This window comes from Aplidium turbinatum, chromosome 15 (genome assembly GCF_918807975.1).
Source record: "Aplidium turbinatum chromosome 15, kaAplTurb1.1, whole genome shotgun sequence".
Taxonomy (NCBI): domain Eukaryota; kingdom Metazoa; phylum Chordata; class Ascidiacea; order Aplousobranchia; family Polyclinidae; genus Aplidium; species Aplidium turbinatum.
Window position 1 is genome coordinate 11,045,941 of NC_137486.1, and position 19,060 is coordinate 11,065,000.

The 19,060-nt window shown below is 39.1% G+C and overlaps 1 protein-coding gene across 1 annotated transcript in view; it reads left to right on the forward strand.

Annotated features, from left to right (window-relative positions):
* Positions 1-14,525: 14,525 nt before the first annotated feature.
* The window catches only part of LOC145784858 (uncharacterized), a 4,753-nt gene continuing 218 nt past the window's right edge, over positions 14,526-19,060 (forward strand). Inside the window, exons 1-5 of the mRNA XM_082596698.1 lie at positions 14,526-14,652; positions 15,131-15,363; positions 15,881-16,096; positions 16,605-16,811; positions 17,771-19,060. The exon at positions 17,771-19,060 is cut by the window's right edge and continues 218 nt beyond it. Coding sequence (XP_082452824.1) covers positions 14,580-14,652; positions 15,131-15,363; positions 15,881-16,096; positions 16,605-16,811; positions 17,771-17,956 — 915 coding nt within the window. The 5' untranslated portion in view covers positions 14,526-14,579 and the 3' untranslated portion in view covers positions 17,957-19,060. The remainder of the gene's footprint in view (positions 14,653-15,130; positions 15,364-15,880; positions 16,097-16,604; positions 16,812-17,770) is intronic.

A 19,060-nucleotide genomic window follows, 5' to 3' on the forward strand; every position in this document is an offset into this window, starting at 1 on the left:
GCAGGTAGGGCAATGCTTTTCACACAAAATGTTATATTGAAAAAAAAATCTGTTGTTTTGTTAATGCGCGTGCATTTATTTGTGGTTAGTCATGGCTTCAGTGAGTGAAGCTGCTGTATCTGGCAAAGCTTTAGTAAAAAATATACCGTAGGCTATATTCAAGCGGGTGGTAGGCTTGAGTGAAGAATAACGTAGTTTTCCGTCAAAACTCCGACTAGGTTTTGCCAAACCTGAGCTGATACAATCTGCAGACTTTACTAGGAATAGCACCTAAATGAGTGGACGCCACAGTGCTGTGCATCTAAATATCCTGATGCCACAGTGTGCGCACCTATTTGACCGGCGCTTAACTGTCTGCGCCTAAAACACGTGGACCCCAGAATCAAAAGCTGAGCCTCGAATGATATGTGAGTATTGTGGTGAATCATTCACAAATTTTTTGAAGTCAACAACTTGGCTAAAATCAGTGATTGTCACTATGGTAGGATTGGTTTTAAATGACCCATAGCAACCAGCCTTACACACACAGCCTGTGTCATCCCTGAGTGACACAATGTCAAAAATGTGCTGAAAATTTACCATCAATACATCAACCAGAGGATCACCTTTTCACAACATGTATTATGTCCAGCATTTTCAATCAGTCAAAAGTAGCAACTAGTTTAAGTCCAACATACTATGTTATGTCCAGACACAGTTAATAGGTTGACATTATGTTAAGTCCAGGGAAGGACATAGCACAGTTCTGTTTGAAAATTTTGAAATTTCTGCTGGACTTAACATAAGCTAAAAGCTAAAATAATTGACATAAGAGAAATCTGAGCATGCCATCAGATAGAGCTATGTCCAAAACCCAAGAAAAGTTGAAAAAGTGATTTTTGCAAAAATTGGACATAGCATAGTTCGGTTCTAGGTGAGCGATATACTGCGATAAGTATTTTATCCTCAAAAATCTTTTCAGAGATGGAATATCTTTTGGTTGAGACATGTCTGATTGTCTGCTATGGCAGATACTTTCTTGTTGTCTGGTTTCAACCCATCTTGTGAAACGAAATTTCCGTTATATTTAACAGTACTGACTTTAAATTGAATCTTGTCCTTGTTGAATTTCACACCCTTGTCCTGTGCTCTGTTAAGCACACTTCGAAGAATTTCATCATGTTGTTGATGATGTTGAACTACAGGTTGTGCATTAGGCTGTATCTGCATGTGGCACTCCTTTGCATAGGTACCAACGCCTGTAAAAACATTGGCATAATTAGTGTTTATGCTATCACATGGTAAGGGTTCACTATGTAGTGAATGTACATACATATACTCGCTTAACTAAATTAAATTTCGATAAGTTTACAACATCAGTAACAATTAACATAGCACAATAAATCAAAATAATCACCGTTCTTATTTGCATATTTAATCACGGTAGTGCCAAAAGGCTTCACATTCCGATTTCTAAAACCACAAAGCTTAGTGTTGGTTTTTAGTTAGCACCAGTCATGGCACTTAAAAACTTCAACGGTATCACGTTGGCTTCGGCTCCTGTGTCTGTCTAGTACTCTAGTTTAAACAAGACAGAAAATTTGTGATTATCTTCTACAATACTAGGGTTATGGCTAGAAATACCCTTACAAATTGACTTTAATTTTTGACATTGGTCCAAATGTAAAAAAAATTACAATTCAAAACTTATTCTTTGCTACAAATTTAATATTCAAATATTTGTCCTTTTTGCACTTCTGGTAAAGTTCTTTCATCAATTTGACTCGTGCATGGAACATCTAGGCTACAACGGACTTATCCAAATTCCAATGGGTTTTAAGGCACTTTAAGGCTCCAGGACATTCGAGCTCAAAGATAGCATCAAATAATCTTTGGTATATTCCATCTTTAAACCTTTGGTTAGAAAACCAGGCTTCCTGCCACGCATTTGCGATGAATGAGCATGATATCTCCAGAATTACTCTCTATCTAGGGATGAGGAAGTAGGCAATCATAGCATAAATGGCTCTTGAATTCCATCTAGCATTGTGTAGAGATGGAAGTTTATGCCATTTGATTAGTGGAAATCTACCATTTTCTTTGAAGAAGCGGAATGCTCTGCACAACTCAAAGAGAAACTTAAAATCATCCCTCCATCCTGGATTTTCAACCATTTCCATCTCAATTTCTGGCTCATAGGATTGCTGCAAGTTTTCGTAGTGTTTCACCACATCATCTACAAATTTATAGTTGAGAGTTGGTTTTGTTGAAGACGTTGGATTGAAGAACTCTAATACATGCTTTGATCAAGAATATGATGTTGGCAATCTATATACTGTGGTTTATCAAAACCCTTGCTGATCTTTGCATTTTGCAGTTTCACAACAACGCCATTCAACCGTCCAGTATTAACAGATGTTGTGTCACATATGATCATTTTCAAAATTTTCCATGCATCATATTCATCAAATAGGTTTTCTAGACTGTTAAAAATATCTTAAGCTGTTCCACTTTCGCATTTTAGAACACCCAGTTTGATTTCTCTTGATGGACTTTTCAAGCATACTACCTGGTATTCATGTGTGCCAATCTTGTTTCCATCAAAGTGTAAACAAAAATTATTCTCCTCTTTCATAGTTGATTTTAATTTTAGCTTTGCATTGTTGCCATCTCTTATGACTGCTCTCCAAACACCAGATTGTGATGGTGTGGGGGGAACACTGATTCCATCATCAGCCAGGCTAGCACAGACAACTGCTGCTTTGTTGGTTGAAAGAGAATTGCATATAACCAATTTTGATGCATGCGATGTAGAAAAATGCAACACTGGTTTTGACTGGGTAACATTGTCACAGTATTCTGCCATAGTACTGTCTGCATCACTTGTACAACTCTCGACATCACTTGATGTCGTCTCATCTTCTTCATTTGGTGTGACATGATGTGAAGCCACATTGGTACTGGTATGTGAAGCACTTGATGTTCGCACTCTCTTTGAAGGGTAGATTGACGATTTTGGAGCAGTTTTGTTGGTTGTATAGCCAATTTTTTCTTTAGATTCAAGTTGTAGTGTAGGTTATATAGTTTTTTGTCTTTTTGGTACAGCCACTCTCCTTCTATCTTGGTTATGTCAAACAGGTTTTCTGTTTCATCTTTAAATGAATCCATTTTTGTTTTTCTATTTTTCTCCTGTTTCTCCATCAACTTCCGGAGCTTTGAGATTATTGTTTGCTTTGTAACCGCTGGAAAGTTCAATTTTGCCCAGAGAACACCTAATTCATCAGCTATAAGAATCGTTCTTGTAGTCTTGTCCTTAGCTTGGTCCAAAAGTGAGTGGTATTGCCAAATAATGTCTTTCTTTTTGGGAATGCGAACATAATTACTCAGGGTTTCAATCATTGGCATGTTTCTTCTTCTTGTTGGCTTTACAGCAAGATTTTTCGTCCAGAATACCACATTCTTCTCAACAGATTCACTTGACTTGTGGTAAGCCATGATATGAATAATTTAATCTGTGCAATCACAATTTACCAAAATAAAATTTCAAATCTTCGCAATTGAAATTGTTTCAGGCAAATTCAAATTAGTCGATATATATATTATATAGTCTATAACTCTATATCTACAAAAGAAAGCCCATCCTTCATACATTGAAATCTGGAAAAATTTAGTGCGGGAGATTTTTGTTTAAACAGTCTTAACTTTTGTGAGTTTTCAAATCAGGACATAAAAGTTCATCATTTGTGACTACAGGACTCACTAAATTTTGAATTTTTTTTTTTAAATCATAACCCTAATGTATACTCCTCGTTGCTGCTAATTGATGAGATTCTGAGGAAACCTACTTCCTCCTTTTGTGCACCAATTTCATGGACGGGACATGTCTTGCCGTACTGTCATTTAATCTCCTACACACGCTAGAAAAATGGTTACGTCCACCACATTTATGGCATCCTTTGCTGTAAGCTTTTTTTTCTATGGACATGCTGTTGTTAACATGTTTAATAGGGAGCCAAGGACCACAACATACTCTTAACATAGCAAATTGTATTCACAGCTATATACAGTCTAAATCACAACGAGCTTTCATGCCAACACTACTCTCGATAAGAATAATGAAAAAGGCATTTTGATCACGCGAAGTACAAGGTAAAATCACACTGATTCGTGTAAAAGCGGATCACTCATCAACATCCCCTTATTTAACAAAATTTCTTTATAACGGTAATTTGGCTATTCGTGACAGTGCTTGTAAACACGATAACAATTCAGTAAACAACATATTTGCGTAACCTAATTGGTAGGCGGTGGGTTCGTGTGGGTCTCCCCCCTGGGCCAGAATTTTTTTGTTTGTTTGCTTCGCTGCTGTTTGGGCTGGGACTGCAAGGGCTAGGTGCAGAACTAGGAGAAAAAGGCATTAACGTGTCGTCGTAGGAATGGGAGCGGGGGGACCTCTGATTTCGGTCCTTTCGTAAATGTACTCGGTTTCGTGTGTACGTTCTGCCATTTGAAGATTGGATAATGTATGTGCGGGAGCCAGTGCGTTTGACAACTTCGCCTTTCCGCCATTCACTTTTTTCTGGGGATTGGAAAAATATGGGGTCACCCGGGAGTAGAGAGGGTAGATTTTTAGCTGTTTTGTTATAGTGGCGGAGTACGGTTTCACGTCGAGTTTCTCTGCGTTCGGGGTAGAACCTTTTCGTGGGAGTGCTTTTAATAACAGTGGGAAAAACGGAACGGGCCTGTCTTCCAAATACGGTCTCTGCCAGGCTGATCTTAACATCTTGTCTCGGGGTGTTTCTGAGTTCTAAAAGGGCCAAATGTTGGTCTTCATGGTTTTGGGTTGTTGTGCGAAAGAGGTGCTTTGCTGATTTCACCGCAACTTCGGCTTTCCCGTTTTCCCTTTGATGGCCAGGTGAGGAAGTAACGCGTGAAATGCTCCACTTTTTGCAGAAACGTTTAAATTCACAAGCTAAAAATTGCGAACCACAATCAGATACAATTATTTTGGGAATTCCATATCGTGCGAAATGCTTTTTGATACAACAAATAACTTGCATAGGCTACTGGTAGTTTGGGTCAAAAGGTCAATTTCAAAAAAATTTGAAAAACAATCCACAACGACAAGAAAACTTTTACCATTCACTTCAAATATGTTAACACCGCACTTTTCCCAAGGATATGAGCCTTCATCCTGCTGTTTTAAAGGCTCTTTTTGGTTACTTGGTTTGAGCTCCTGACAGATGATGCAGCTATCAGCAATTTCGCTGATTTCCTTGGCCATACCCTTGGCCAAGACTGATCTCTGTGGGGTGAAAACGTACTAATTTTGGATTTGAGCATTCTCTCGCAGATATTTCTTGTGGAGGTTTGAGAAAACATCACACAAAAAATTTCAGCGATTTTTGACAACAGGAACCTACCCACTTTTTGAGTTGAAATTTCATAATATTTCAAAATATCCCTAAAATTTCAAAGTTTTTTTCGCATTATTTGAAGTTGATATAATATTGTAATAGTTCTTTTATACCTAAAACTATTAGTTTACTTAGGTGTTTTTCCCAATATGGGGCCAATAGATGCAAATTAAAGTAGGGAAATGAATCATAAAAAGTGTAAAAATCTTTGATTTTTTCTAAAAATTTACCAAAGTCAAAAGTTACACTATCTAGTTTTGTATAGGCCAATAATTCCCGCATTCAATAGTTTCCTTGTCGAATAGGGCCTCGTCGAAAAGTGCCGCGTCAAATAGTCGTTTACCCTTTTGTGATTGTTTGACAATTTGATAGAGACGGTCTTCTTCTTTCGTTTGAAACTAGATCAAATTTCAGGGCAGGTGGTGGAGAGCCAGGTGAGTGTAGCTTCGGCCAGCGTTGCTATACCATGCGTTCCATTTGGTACCTTGTATATGGGACATTCGAGAACAACATGGTCAGCAGTTTGTTCCTCCGCTCCACATTCGCAGGCCGATGAGGGAGCCAGACCCCACTTGTGCATGTTGGAGTGGAAGCGACCGACTCCGGTTCGGATTCTTTTGAGCTTGACCAAGTCGGCCGAGGCAGGTCCATACCAGGGGGGCGCGCCACCGGGTGGGGTATAAAACCATGTAGTTTGGTGTCGGTGGCGCACCACGCTGCTTTCCAAGTATCTTCCATGAAGTGTGCTGCGCTGATGGCATGATTGTTGAATGGATGTAGTAATTCAACAGCAGCTGGCACAAAGGGGTGTCTTGACTTTATTTGCCGGGGAGATTCCTGAGGTGGGATGTTGAGTTTTGCATGGAGCAAGTGGTTAGGATCCCCCGCCCGGCGAGCCAGGTGTATTATGGCTCCCTTTCGACGGAGCTCAGCAGGTTGGATGCCTGCAAGGATTGGTAAGTACTCTGTTGGAGTTGGGCGCAGGCATTCAGTCTTCAGTCACAGTTCGCAATGCGTCGTTGATTAGGCTGTCGATAAGGCGGGTGTGGGCACTGCGGCACCAGGCAGGGGCGCAGTATTCAGCAGTGGAGTGAACCAGAGCCAGGGTTGCAGTGCGCAAGATGTCAGCACCTGCACCCCAAGTTGTGCCTGCCAGACGTCTCAGCAGGGCGACGCGAGATGTCAGCTTTTTGCGTAGTGACTGCAAACGGTATGTGAGTGACCTGGCAAGTGTAACCCCAAGGTATGTTGGTTCTGGGCAGGGCGGCAGAATTCTGCCGTTAACGGTCACTTTCAGGTCACGTTTTGCCTCCCTGTTGTTGACTTGGAAGACTGCCGTCACAGTTTTACTTTCGCTGAGCTTCAGTTTCTATTGATGAAGGTATCCAGATATGGTCGTCATGTCTTGGCTAAACGTCGTTTGTAATGATTGCCAGTCTTTCGCAGAGTACAAGATGGCCAAGTCATCAGCATATGCATATTTGTCAGATGTTGTTGATGGTAGGTCGTGCGTATAGACGTTGAAAAGGAGGGGAGCCAAGACTGATCTCTGTGGGACACCGTTTTTGAGTCACCGTAGTCTACTTGGTTTTCTGCTTCCGGTGGCAAGGGTAAAACTCCTGTTGTGGATGAGTTCCATGATCATTTTGACCATGTGCCTGTCAGGGAGTAGGCGGAGTAGCTTGTAGACTAGGCCACGGTGCCAAACAGTGTCATAGGCTGCTGTTAGGTGGATAAAACATCCCCCGCTTTCTTTTTTGCCGAGAAGCTCTCCTCAATATCTTAAGTTAGTAGTGTGACTTGGTCTACAGTTGACCTCCGGTGTCGGAAACCAACTTGTTCTTTGGGAAACAGTGGGTCAATTATTGGTTTGACACGGGCGTAGATCAGTCTCTCAAGGATCTTGAAAGGGATGCAGAGCAAGGAAATGGGGCGATTTGCATCGTCTAGTGGTTTGTTTGGCTTAATGGCTTAGGGATTGCGACGACCAGAGATCTTCTCCATACTTTAGGAATCTTAAGGCGGCACAAGCAGGACGACAGGAAATTGCATAACCAGGACTTAAGAACATAACCAGCGTGCATGATAAGGTCTGGACATATCCTACCTGGAGCAGAGGCCTTACCAGGTTTTAGGTGCTTGAGGGCAGCATTGAATTCGCTCCGTGAGAAGGAGCTCTCCTGAAATGCTCTCCTGGTCTGGTGTGTTGATCTCCCAAAGCTTTGTCACTTCTTTGGTAACAAACCGATCGAAGATATGGTTACAATACACGGCTTATATAGGCCTATCCCATTTTTTATTACCTGCGATGCGATCTTATTAGCAGGAATGGGACATTGTCGGGGTGATTTTCTTGATCGTCCCATAAGGTTATTGAGTGTGCTCTACGCTGTACGGCTTGAGTGCGAGAGATTGGATGGTCTCTGTCCAGCGTTCTTTTCTTTTTGCATCGAGTCTTTCCAGAAAAGCCTTGGCGGCTGAGGGTGTTGTTTGACTATCTGAAGAGCTAACAAAAGATTGGTAGAGGCGCTCGCCCCTAACACGGAGTGTAGTTACTTCTACGACCGCAGCACACTCTGAAAATATGATAATGGCAATACTTGCGGATGCCACCAGAAAAGTTCGAGAAAATGCAGTCATGGCAATATTGAAAAATCGCAATGGGGCAAATATTGGTGATAGATCCGTTCGGAAGTTTGTTGTTCCAACGATAAATTATGAGGCCAACCATTATTCCGACATCACCGTATATTTATGTTATGAACCTATCTTCACAACCACAATTACATCTGATTACATCATCTCATATCGTGAAAGCAAAATAGAAGTGAAAAGCTTACCAAACTGCTCCCAATCAGTAGAAAGAATTGTGAAAATGGTGACTGATGCATCGTACAAAGTGTGTGGGTTTGATAGAAGACATGGATTCATTCGTGCTGGTATAGCTTCCAGGAATCTGATTCCTGCTGCAGATACAAAGGCGCACTACAGCCAAGCACATTTGTAGATACTGTTAACACTAAAATCAAGTGCTAGTATATTTGTGTTACAATTGAATTAGTGACTGTTGAATCCAATTGATTTTGCATGACTGTCATTTTATATTCCCAAAACTGATTTTAAAATGCAATGGTATTCGATTTTTGAAAAAAATTGCATGTTTTTGCAAAAAAATTAAAGCAATCGAATCTCAAAACCTAAACAAAACTTGTATTAGAAGCTAGTCCAAGTCATTATTAGTGCAATGTAAAATAGAATATTGAACATAGCCAAAAAAAAGTGTCTTTAAAGTTCTATTTTCATAAGCATTATTATGTTTTGCATATTTTTCGAAAAAGGCATAATTTTCAACCCCAGAAGTGGGTAGGTTCCCAAGATCAAAATTTCCTCAAATTCGGTTTCTGGTCGTTTTATGTTGTTCCACAAGAAATATCAACGAGACAAAGCAAAATTTTTGGTTCACCCCACCCTAAATTACCCAGCCAAACTTGGTTTCCCGCGCTCTGCGCATCACGCTGGCGTAACCAAGATGAGCTCGGTGCAAGTGATTTTTAAAAAGACTACGACACATTTTAGGCACAAAAAACGTTCACCTTTCAACACCAAACCCTTATCACAACTTAAAGTGTCACACAGTGAAAAATACGGCTTAACATTATCGGTGAGCTTATTTTTGTCAAGCGGCCATCCGTTTTGAATATTTGTTAGAGGTCTTTCGCCTCTTGGTCTTGCAACATGGCATCTTTAATCAGTTACAAGTTTTTGTCGGGTATGATATGTCATTAAATGATGAAATAGCCATGACATGGGTGATGGGTTGTTGGGTGTTACTCAATTTGGGGTAAGCTCGACTTAAAGTACAGTATCAGCTATCACAAGCGAGCTTCCTGGGACGTACTTGAAGTCAATAGAGTAGCGATTCAATCGCATGATCAAAGCTTGTAAACGTCGTGGGGCTTGGCTAAGGGGCTTTTTTAGAATTGTCTCAATCGGTCGATGGTCATTGACCACGAACACCTTTCGTCCGTACGGGTACAGGTCAAATCGTTCGAGTCCGTACACAACAGAAAGTGTTTCATTTTCAATTTGGGCCCACTTTCTTTCAACAACAGTTAGCCCACTCGAGGCATATTCGATTGGTTTGCCATTATGTAGTAAGACAGCCCCGACGCCATCTTTGCTGCTGTCGACCTGCAATGTCAAATCATCTTATGGGTTGTAGAAAGTCAACACTGGGGCTGTGCTGATCTTTGCTCGGACTTGTTTCATTGCGTTCTCGCAATCATCATCCCAATTCCACTCCACCCCTTTGCAAGTGAGTTTTCGTAGTGGCTCTAACTCATCTGTGAAGTTTGGCATAAATCGAGCCAGATATTGCACCATGCCGCAAAATCGTTTGATGCCTGAAACATCGGAGGGTGATGGCATGTTTTTGATCGCCTCTACTTTGCTGGGGTCGGGTTTTATGCCATTTTTGGAAATAAGGTGCCCCATGAACTTTATTTCTGATGTCTTGATCACGGCTTTGTCATCATTTAGTTGAATTTGCTGCTCTTCACATTGCTCACGCAACGCGCGAATGTGCTGGTGGCGCTATTGAGATTACAGTCTATTCCGTTTTTTTTTTTTATAGAAAGTAGATCAACTTACCCCGATGGCTCAACTTGCCCCAGTCTCCCTCTACATTGTAAAGTTCTAGCTGTTTTGCACAATGCACAATCACTGTAGTTTTTGTTAAGATCTATGTGTAAGCCTAATATTCAATTGTCCATAGGTTCTAATCAGGGATTTGTTGTAATAAAAAGGATATAATGATATTAAAGTTTTAAACTGGTGTTCCGGACAATCGTTCACCAAATCAAACGTCACATAAAACCGTTATGGTCTACTTAACCTAGCTGGCGTCTTACGTAATGGAATATTTTTTAAAATGAACACAGATTTCACCATCATTTGAAACACTTGTGAAATATTTCATCATTTTAAATCTTGAATTGCGAAATCTTGCGTAGCCTAAGCCAAATGTACCTGGTACTGGAACTGCTTATCACTGTTACGTCACAGAAGCTGGTTAAGTGCGTTTGAAATATATCAAGTCAGTTTTGTCATTTAAAATTGTCGCTTTGAAAAGTTGGTCGAAGATTTAACTGTTTGTTTGTGCTTACCAACTAGACGAAATTTCCGTCTTTTGTCTCAGTAATTTGTATTGTGGTGACACTGACAAGTTTTTAGTGGTGTATCGCGTTGCATTCCAATTTCGACAGCCAGTGGCTATTTTTTGCTGAAATACAATTCTTGAAAGACGTTTCCAGAAGAATATTTTTTCGGTGTTATCACATACAGACGAAATTAAGCATACCACCACATACAGACGAATTTAAGCATACCACCGTATAATTCGATTCTGAAAAGGAGGGTTTTCAACATCCAGTGAATATGATTTTCACTTTTATTCGTAGCTTGTATAATTTGTTAACCAGCTGTGCATCTCATATAAAATTTAGTATACCGTAGGCTAATATATGATGTCCATATTTTACTGTAATTATTTTTATCAGGGCCTTTAAAAATATATTTTGGGCCCGGTAGCCTACCAGTGGCGGCTCGTGCCCTGGAGCTGCAGCCCCACCTGAAAGAAAGTGAAGAGGGAAATTATGTTTTCCTTTGTGTTTGTCCGACCTGGTTACTTTTTTCACTTAAGAATTGCGGATCGAAAATTAAAATATTAAAAGTTTCGTTTGGTAACACCGATTTTGGGCAAACTTCTTTGCAGCCCGAGATTCTGGATTTCAATCGCTCTGATTGGCTAAAAACTATCCTTGAAGCTCCACCTCTTTTGGTATTTTACAGAAAAATTTTGAATCTGTTGGGGCTGCATGGAAAACAGCCCCACCTAACCGAATAACCTTACAAACTTTTTAAAGTTAATTTTTATTTCGCAAAGTAGCGATAAGCCACGAATGTAGAAGTGTTAGCTGTAGAGTTAGGGTACGGTATTCAACAGGTTATAAAAAGGGTTAGAGCATCTCAAAATCACTTGAACCTTGTATGCAATGGCTAGGCTAATCAAGACTAAGCTCAATACTAGTATAGTTTGTCTCCGAAGCAATACTGTTAAGTTAGTTTTTTTAAATACAGCTTAGGAATACCGTACATCAACTTTTCAACAAAGTTTGAATGCATTTTTTTAAAATTTGGTGTAAAAGCATGCTTACAACGCACAAAATTTAATGGGATTTTTCTGCGGGGGAACTCCCAGACCCCGTGAAATCGTTTGCAGCCCCATTGATCACAAACAGCACCAGCCGCCACTGCCCGGTACCAATGAGATCCTTGTCCCCCAAATTAAGATATTTATGAGTAAAACGCATTGTATCCAAAGATACCTTGTTTCTTCTAGTTTTTGCGCCCCTAAAAATATCCCGGGTCCAAAAATATCTCATGAACCCCCTGTCAACGCTACTGGTTTTATACGTATTAAAGTCACGGTTATTTTTCCCACAGAAAAACCGCGACGAGACGAAGACAATATCTATTGAGTGTTTTGGCCAGACAATTGTGTGTTTTTCGAACATAGAACGACTCATTCAGTTTCTTGGTGGTGTGCGAGCAGACCATTCGAATAGAATCATCTCCGTGTGGATCGGGTGTTTCATCAGGCAACCCGCATCGCTATACGATCTTACAACTTATGTGAACGACCACAGTTAGTTAGATGGCTATACGCTTTCCGTCTAGGTCTAGGCTAATAATAAAGCTTTATCAAATTATGCTGTAAAAAACTGTGATTTTTAAAACATAGGTATCGGAGGGAGGCGCAATTTGTCACCCCCCTGACTACGCGTTGGTTCTCTTCCATTTGTTCTACTTTATAGATGCCAATTGCCAACCTTGTTTTTTTTCACGTGATGAACTCCATCTTTTTGTCGCTTTGAGCATAACCTTTCAGGAATGCTCTCCATGCAGCGGCACCTAGTGAATGGAATAATTCCCCGACAACAACAATCGGAAATTCCTCTCTGCCAATCTCGGTAACCAGCCCTGCGTCAAAAGCCTCTACAAGTGTGCAAATTTACCAGAAATAACCTATCAAGGCTTTGTCAGTCCGAGGATAATTATTCAAAAACCAGATCATAAAGCATTTTCCGTAGTTTTCTCGGCCGCCTTTCCTTCACCAACTGGACTACCCCCAGTGGCGTAGCTAGGGGAAGGCGGGCGGCACTTTCAAGCTACGATTAAAGAAACACGAAAACAACACTGAAAAGATCTTTGTTTTATTATCTTTATCCTGCATTGCGGGAAAGCGGATTGCAGCGCTATGCATCGGTGTACGCCTTCCAACGTAGGCTACGTACACCTGACCCACGCTGCAGCCGACGGCAATGTCTGTTTCCGGTTGTCTACTCTACTTATGACTTAAATTTGTGACTACCCATTACTCGAAATCGATCACTGGGTAGAGGCAATTATCGTAAAGTTTCTTGCTCAGAGAAACAACAGCAAGTGCGGGTGGCTGGAGTCGAACATGCAGGCTCTCGACTGCGAGCCCAACGTGCTAACCACTCGGCCACTGCTGCCGACAAATCTTCAAATATCTTGATTCGCTCTGCGTGACTAAAAATCTATCAAACTAACTAACTCTATCAGGTTTAAACAACCATAGATGTGAAGTCAGGTCTTGCATGTCAAATTTAAATAATGCTAACCACTCGCCTACCTGTTGTGGAATTCTCTAGTGGCCGTCTGGCAACACTGAGTCTGGACTTTGAATTATTATTTTTCATGCTCAACGAAAGTCCGAACCCGAAAAGTCAACCTTGCATTGACTCTATTTGACTTGTGATTTGTGAATTAGGATCTTTTGTGCTCGTTCTTTTATTTTTATTCGCATGAAGAATTCAAGCAAGTATATTTAACAAATGCCAAATCTTTTAAGTTGGAATTTGACTTGTTAGCTTCTCCCAGTCATAACTTCTGGTATCAAAGTGTCATGTTAGATGTATTTTATTGGTTGATTGAATCTTTATCCTAGGACTGAAAAAGTTTCTCATTAAGACATTAGTGAGATGGTGAGGTCTGCATTTGCCCTAGTTTTGACGCTTTTGCAAAACTCTAAAAGGCTAGTCAAAGTTTAATGTTTTTTGTTTGATAGAGGCTATATTTACCATATATTGTGAATATAGCCTCTGAGGCTATAATTTATGCACACGTTCAGTCGAACATGACTCAATATGCGCTCAGGTGTGCCACAGGCCTATATATATATCAGCAACATATCTTTTTGTAAAACGACAAGTCTCACATTCATAATAGGCTAAACATACCTATGAAGGCAGAAGCAACAACACAAAGATTACAAAATTAAAACTTCTAAATTATACACTAACTGTTGCGACCGTGTCATATTTAAACCTAATTGTTCTGTTTTGGTTTAATCGTGTTATAACGTCTACGTTGTATCGCGTCTACCTTTTTCTAGACGTCTATTATGTTTGGTATATAGGCTATTGTTTTTCGTTGTGATGATCAGAAATAAAAGCAAACTGAACTGAACATTGATGAAATTATTTTTTAAACAATATTGTTACTTTTAACAGCCACCAAACTAACTTGTTAACAGCAAAAATGTAGTGTGTTGAAATAACGATCACATGCAAGTTCGTTCAGAAAATATGGTCACATTCTCTTATAACAAACAAAAACTTACTACCTAGAGAAATTCTCAAGTTCAAGCAAATTCTAACTTTATTATTAGGCTACTCATATTTGAAAAGACATAAAAACTGGGCTGTAGGCTACTTAGTACTTAGATTAAAAATTCATCACAACAAAGCAGTACCGGTAACGATTGAGTTGCTTTCAATTAGAATGTAGTTTTGAAAAAAACTCTTTCGGTCAGTACTGGTATTGAACTGATATCGTTTGGAATACCAACCTAACAAAGAACGTACAATCCACACTACAGGCTAAGTTGATAAAAACTCTGGAAATTAGAAGTTATACTCGCAATTTTTTTATCATTGTTCTCTCGTTTTAAATTTTAAACGAGGTGAATGAAAAGAATATGTCATTGTCGAGTGAATGTGCGAATATAGCGTCTGAAGGAATAGGCACTGCATTTTTGTTTTTAGCTGTGAAAATTGCGTTGATTAGTGGCACCTAACTGTGTACTTGTGAAATATCATGTTCAATTGTAAAGGTGATTGGTTGTCATCATGTGCATGGAAATGGGGTGTTGGAACCATGATTGTGGCTGGTAAGTTTGTCTAGATGTAATGTCTACTACAAATTTATTCTGAATGCAAATAAAAGGAATTGCTTGGGGAAATATTTTCCCTAGAGCTGAAAATGCCTCTTTGAATGCTTTTCTCTTATCTGTTGAAGCTATTAAAACACTGACGCAGGTGTTGTCTAAAATGCAACTGCATAGAAAAATCATCCAGTTTTTAATAATGGTAGTACTTAATGTTTTTTGCATGCTGACTGCTATGTTTCATAAGTCATATATCAACCATTCAACCTTAAGATACAACACACCACTTTATTTTTTGTAACGTTTTTAACTTCGTAAAATTAAAGTGAATGTATTTGAATTATACATATGTTTTTTCATACACACTGTTTACATTGCCATTAAGTGGTTATGTTGAATATCACCTTTGAGTTATTTATGCATGAAGAAATGTAAATCGATAATTTGATTTATGTAACTTACTTGCACTGTTTTGCTTCAGGTAGTGGAGTTGCAGTTTATCAATTGTATCAACTAGCAAAGAGAAAAAAATGCTTCTCCTCAAAGACAAAGGGAGAAACTGATAATCCTTATGAATCGGTTAAACTTCTCAATGAATACCTTGCTTTCAACTATGGAGGTCCTTCAGTGAATTGCATGTTTGATGGGCCCCAAAATGGGTTTGATTTTCCAAAAAGGACTGCAGATATTTGTTTACAATATTATAAGGCTTCCGTAAGTTTTTTTACTTATCGATATGTAAATTATGTTACACATTTGCATAATAGCAAGTAACTTGAGTGTACTCAACTCTGTTCAAGTATGGACAGTCAGATATAGTTGCTTTTTGCAAAGTTTTTGAAAGGGATTCAAAGTGAATGTAAACAAGGTTTTTCATGAAAAAAACTAATTTCATGTCGACACAAAATTTTGCTTCAGTTGGAAAGTGTTTAAAATCCTTTTAAATACACAATCAGTTTTGTAAGTCTGTTTTGGGGACTGAGTGATGGCTATGCATCTATGAAAAATAATTCTTTGTGCAGTGTGGTGCAAGCAAGTAGTGACAACCAAAATAGTGAGCCTGAAACATTTGGGAAAATCTATTTTTAATATAGTATTCTGATTTGCCCATCCTGAAGTGTTTGATTTGTTTATTTTTATATTAATCAGGTTATTACCATGGCATAAGAGAGATATATAAATAGATTTTTTTCTTCAAAGTTATTTAAGTACAATTAATTGTGATTTTCAGTCAACAATACCAAACCGGGCACTGGATGTTGGATGTGCTGTTGGTAGAGCATCGTTTGAGCTTTCAAAACAATTTGATGAGGTCATTGGAATTGATTACAGTCATGGTTTTGTGAAAACGTGCAATGCTTTGAAGGAAACTGGAAAGATGGAATATGAAATATCTACTGAAGGAGTTTTGTGTACGAAACATGAGGCCCAAGTGCCAACAGATTTGGTAATAAATAACTTTTTTTTTGGTCTTTGATGTTGTTTCAAAACGATTTATTACTACTATTAGCAATATTCTTTAGAGAATCTAAGCTTATTCTGCCGCTTACATTCAAATGCAAGTAAAAGTTATTAAAATCGAGGCATGGTTACTGAAACAGAAAGCTTAATAAGCTAAAAAATAAATTTATATATCTAACTTTGCTGTGGTTGATAAGAGGTCGAAAGCCATCGCATATTGTCAGCTTTAAGATTTTAGCTTTTGTTGTAAAGTATTCCATCCATTGGACGTCGCTGATCGGATTGCTTCACAAGTAAAGAGCTGAACCTCTGATTCCTAAAAATGGTCATTGATCATGAAAGATAACTGTATTTATTTATTTTGGTTCAGATCAGAAGTTTTGCAAAGAATATCATACACTAAGAGTAAATACAGTATGTAAAAATGTGTTTTTCATGGCTACAAGGAAGTCTCTCATGTTTTGTGGAATAAAATTTGAATGTTCCTTTCACAGAATCGTCAAAGGTGTCATTTTCAACAAGGCGATGCTTGCAATCTTCCATTAGACCTCGGGAAATTTGGATGCGTTCTTGCGGCCAATTTAATTTGTCGTCTGCCGAATCCAACAGACTTTCTGTTGCGCCTTTCAAGTCTGGTAGCGCCTGGTGGGATTTGCATCATTCTGTCTCCATATACGTTTCTGGAAGATTATACAGTGAAGGTAAGATGTTAGATATCAGACTATGAAAAAGAATAATGCAGTCAATTTGAGGTATGCTTCATAAGAGTTGTGATGAAATTGGATTATTTTTTTCAGCTGAAACTCATTCTTTCGTAGTGGATGATCACGACACAAACATTACAACAACGTTAAAAAGCTTTCGCAAAGCATGGGTTTTCCTCTTGCTGTTGTAAATGGCGCAAATGAAGCCAAAGATATTTTCACTACAGAATTAGTGGAATGTTGTCAGTAGTTTACAACTCTTTATCTTTGTGATACCCATTATATAAAGCGGTGGGATGGCCCAGCGAATAAGGCGCGGGCTTTCCAGCAATGCAATCCTGGTTCGACATTCGGCTTAAGCTGGTTGTTAAAAAAACATCGCTCATCTCTACCCAGGGTGTCATAAATTAGGTGGGCGGAATTGCTGAATTTAATTCAAGCAAAATTCTATTACAAATAGTCAAAAGAAGAAAATTAAAGTATTTTGGACACACAATAAGGCAAAACTCGTTACAAAGATCATTAGTAGAAGGCAAGATAAACGGTAAAAGAAACAAAGGTAGACCAAGAATGATTTGGACATCAAACATCACTAAATGGACAAAATTAAGTTATGAAAATGCAGTACGAACAGCTCATGGTCGAGAACAATGGCGCATTGTATCCAACCCTCAATACGAGGAAGGAACGTAATGATGATGATGAATTGCTGAAGGAACTACGGCCGAGAGAAAAGAATTGGCCACCGTACTCTCGTTATAGTGCAGAAGGCCTTGTGTGATGAGAACCTTATCTTCTCATTCCCCGAAGCTGAGTAACTGAGTATAAAACTACCTATAGGTATTATAACCTTTAAGAAACAGCAGGTGATATATAAATAGATTTAAGTACGCAAGTAAATTTTTATTATAAAACATTGCCATTGATTGCCTAGCACCTAGAATTTGCTTTTTTAGGCAAAGTGGCTTGGAGGCTACCTCGATGAAAACGGGAAAGAAGTCCGGGCGTTTGACAGAATGAAATCGATCTTGGGTGGACATTTTGTTCTCGTCGATTCACTGGACGTGCCGTTTTTAATTCGTGAAACTGCAAGAAAGCATCAGTGGACGGCTTCTCATGCCACTGTGTGGAAACGCAAGTGAAAATGCACCTTCACTTGGCCGCCCTGCAGTTCTTTGTTGCATTAGTTTTCATAAAAATTATCAGTTGGTTTACTAAAATTATGGTTTACTTTTCAAACAAAACCTTTGTCTTCGTGGCAAGTAGGTATTCCACTTTCCACCCAACACAATGCGGCGAATAGAGCTCTTCGATTGTGAGAACACAAAGAAAATGTTTGCTCCTTCAACAACGCGTTGTTTCGAATCACTTGGTTACACAATGATAACAGAGCTTCATTCAAGAATATATTTTTAGTTTGTGGTCCTCAATTGTTATCTTTGTGATGAAGCAGCAGTTTGCGCTACCAGCGCATGAAAAAAATGTTCCTCGGAATTGTCTTCTTGCTGTGATCCGTTATTGCAACACTTTTATCCATTGCAACGCATACCTAATGATATTATAGACGAAGAACTGAGTATTAAAGTCGTTATTTTTCACCTCAGTACATGCTTTTCTTACGTCGGAATAGACATCAACACGCACTGTGCCGCTACTGGCATCACCTCTAAGTAAGACGAGCCAGCGTGGATTGACTGTTGCACGTTACCAATCCGTCATTGCTTGCACCGCACACTATTTCATTGGCCGGAAGATAAAACACAATTTGTAGCTGCTCTTTATTATCACTCGCTGTTTGACAGCTGAGTCTATCAGTGACTTTTACGCGTATTTGCAGTGACAGTTTTTTCAACTTTCGCACTGTTAAAGCTTGCAATAAACGTTCGATCAATCAACTTTCGCGGAGATCTATGTCCCTTATTTTTACTCATAAAAGATTTAAGCGCGTATTCTACTTTGTGTAATGGATGTCTTGCTTTTTGGAAAAAACGTTTCAATTAATGTTTTTTGTTTTGGTCGACGATATTGAAGGTCATGGCTTGAAAGCATTTGATATTGTAGTCGAGATTTTGTGCACTTTTTCTCCTCGGGCTAAAATTTAACATTGGATAGTAATGATATCCCATTTGTGTGCTACTCCCTGCAACAAAAGTCACTGCTTGACAAAATATTTTGCGTTTTTCACAAGTTTTGTCCAGTTGACGAAACTAGTGGCATTTTAGAGAATTTATTTCAACGAAGTGGTG